The sequence below is a fragment of the Apaloderma vittatum genome, unplaced genomic scaffold, assembly GCF_000703405.1.
Source record: "Apaloderma vittatum isolate BGI_N311 unplaced genomic scaffold, ASM70340v1 scaffold26251, whole genome shotgun sequence".
In the NCBI taxonomy this organism is placed as follows: Eukaryota; Metazoa; Chordata; class Aves; order Trogoniformes; family Trogonidae; genus Apaloderma; species Apaloderma vittatum.
Window position 1 is genome coordinate 1 of NW_009697732.1, and position 2,468 is coordinate 2,468.

General features: G+C 57.4%; 1 protein-coding gene across 1 annotated transcript in view; it reads left to right on the forward strand.

Annotated features, from left to right (window-relative positions):
* Positions 1-329: 329 nt before the first annotated feature.
* PGF (placental growth factor) overlaps positions 330-2,468 on the forward strand; it is a gene marked incomplete at both ends in the record, with an annotated part of 2,969 nt that continues 830 nt past the window's right edge. The window contains 2 exons of the mRNA XM_009877762.1: positions 330-526; positions 1,927-2,003. Coding sequence (XP_009876064.1) covers positions 330-526; positions 1,927-2,003 — 274 coding nt within the window. The remainder of the gene's footprint in view (positions 527-1,926; positions 2,004-2,468) is intronic.

Sequence of the window (2,468 nt, forward strand, 5' to 3'; positions counted from 1 at the left end):
TGGGAAACTCTAGGGAACGGTCGTCTGCTGCGCTGCGGGGCTGGGCGTCTGCCGGGGGGACGGGGGGAAGCGGGTGCCTGAGGAGGAGGAAACGGTGCTGGCAGACGGGTGGGGAAAGAGCCCCTCGGGATGGATGTGGCGTCTGTGTCTGCCTCCGCACCAGTGCGGTGATGGCCTTACTGGGGCACTAAGGGGGTCTTCTGCATCCTTGTGACCCCGTGATGGATGCGGGATCCCCCCATGGCTGCTGCACCTGCCCTGGAAGTGGGTCGGCTGGGCTCAGCCTCTCTGGGAGTCTCCTTATAGTCCCCCACCCCGGTCTCTTGCAGTCATAACCTTTCGGGAGATCTGGAATCGTAGTTTCTGCCGACCTCTGGAGCAGCTGGTGGATGTCATTACCGAGTTCCCCAACGAGGTGGAGTACATTTTCAGACCCTCCTGTGTCTCCCTGCAGCGATGTGGAGGCTGCTGTGGGGACGAGGGTCTCCGCTGCGTCCCTGTGGAGACAAGCACAGTCACCATGCAGGTAAGCACTGCCACTGCGGGGCGGTGGCTGCGCCGGGGAGCTCGTGGGCCCCTTGCCAAGCGCCATGAGGGTGAACTTGGAGCTTCACATCCTCCAGACATCGTACCAGTGTGGATAACATGGGAGGAGGCTTACTCATAACGGCTCTAATGCATGCCAAACCAGGAGGGTCCCTCTGCCTGCTCTTCAGACTAGTCCCTGAGACAAAGTTCCCTCTCCTCTCTGTATAGTCCATCTTGCTGACTGCCATCGTCTTTCCAAACCTTCCCTGCCATGTGGTGTGGCTGTGGGTATTTCGATTGCCCGTGGCTCTGCCTGCTAGGACTGAGCAGGGAGAAGCGAGGCTCTTGTGTGTCCAGAGATGCCTGTGGTGGTGATGACAGTGAATGTGTGCTGAGAGGCACAGTGAGCATGAAGGGCTGTGCCAGATGCATTTCCAGTCTCCACTGTGGAGCTGTGCAAGGAGGGGTGGGAGATCCTGGGCTATGAACAAGCTGCTGGTCAGCTCTTCCCCAAGCGCAAGGGCAGTGGTTGTGTTCACACTGCAGCCCTTGTGCTGCTGGAGATCAACCCCATGCTGCTGCAGAGAACAGGCAAAAGCTCTGCTTTGCTGCGTGTGGTGGACTAGAGAGTGTCTGCAATAAATCACTGGTGATTTTTGATCCCTTTGGGGTTGAAAATGTGTTGGAATGCAGGGTGAGAATCTCTGAAAAAATCTTTACTTTGGTGTAGCAAGAGTCTGACATGAATGGGAAGCAACTCACAACTACAGGTCTCCCTCCACGAGAAGGATCCCTCTGCCATGTGCAGGGTGGCTTCGCCAGGCACTTCTGTGGGGGCTAGTGTGGATCACACCAGTGATAAATATACGCTGTAAAGCCCCTGGATGTCCAGCCTGAGCCTAGCAGTTCTCTGGTCTGATGCTTGACAGGGCAAATCTTGCACTCCTGGGCTGAGGAGGCACTGTGGTACTCACTCCAGGCTTGGTGCTGTGGGAAAAACGGCTAGGAGGAAGCTGCAGCAATGGAAATGGTCTGGAAAACATGACTGGGAGGACATTTCCATCAGAGAAGGGTCAAAGTGGCCAAGTGTGTGAAAGCTCTCCACAAAGGCAGAAACAGAAAAATCTCCTCTGAGGCTGGGAAATCCCTAGACCGTGGGACTTAAATTACAACCCTGAAGACACAGGGTGGTACTAGCAGAGCCTCCCAAGCTGCCGGGGCAGCTGAGCCTGGCCGGCGCTGCTTGCGTGCGGAGGTGGAGTCTCTGCTGCCAGAGGTCCTGAGGAACAGGTTAGACACGCGTCTACTCGAGAGGCTGGGGTGATGAGGCAGTGCCGTGGGAGCCCTTCCAGCCCCCTTCTGCCGCCGGCCGGGAAGTAACCTTTGCTCCTCTTTCAGCTCCTGAAGATAAAGCCAAACGGGGATGCACCCTATGTGGAGATGACGTTCACCCAGCACAAGCAGTGCGAGTGCAGGTAGGAACCCCTGGACTCGTTTTGCACCCCTGTGCCACTCCAGCAGGAGGGACTTTGCCGGCTCACCCTGAGTGTGGGACAGGGATGCCCTGGGAGCACTGTGGCTGTGCTGGGATGCCCCCACTGTCTCTGTGCTAGGGTTTGCTGCTCCTTATGGCCCTTGCTCAGCTTCAGGCTGCACCTCGCCTCTGCAGCCTGCTCCCCACGGATTTAGTATTGTGAAAACTGGGTCCTGCTGGGCACCCATTAGAGGTGATTCTTGCCTGGAAGAAGAGCCTGAGGATCCCTGGGTCAGTCGGTATTCCCCTGCCATGTGGGAAGAGCAGCTGTGCTGGAGCAGACCCAAGGCCCATCCAGCTCCACACTGTCTCTGGAGCTTCTGTTGGTGGGTGCAGAAGCAGGAGCGGGAAGAAGCACATGTGTAACTTCCCCCCGACTCTGCTTCCAGCTATTTTCCGTGTAGGG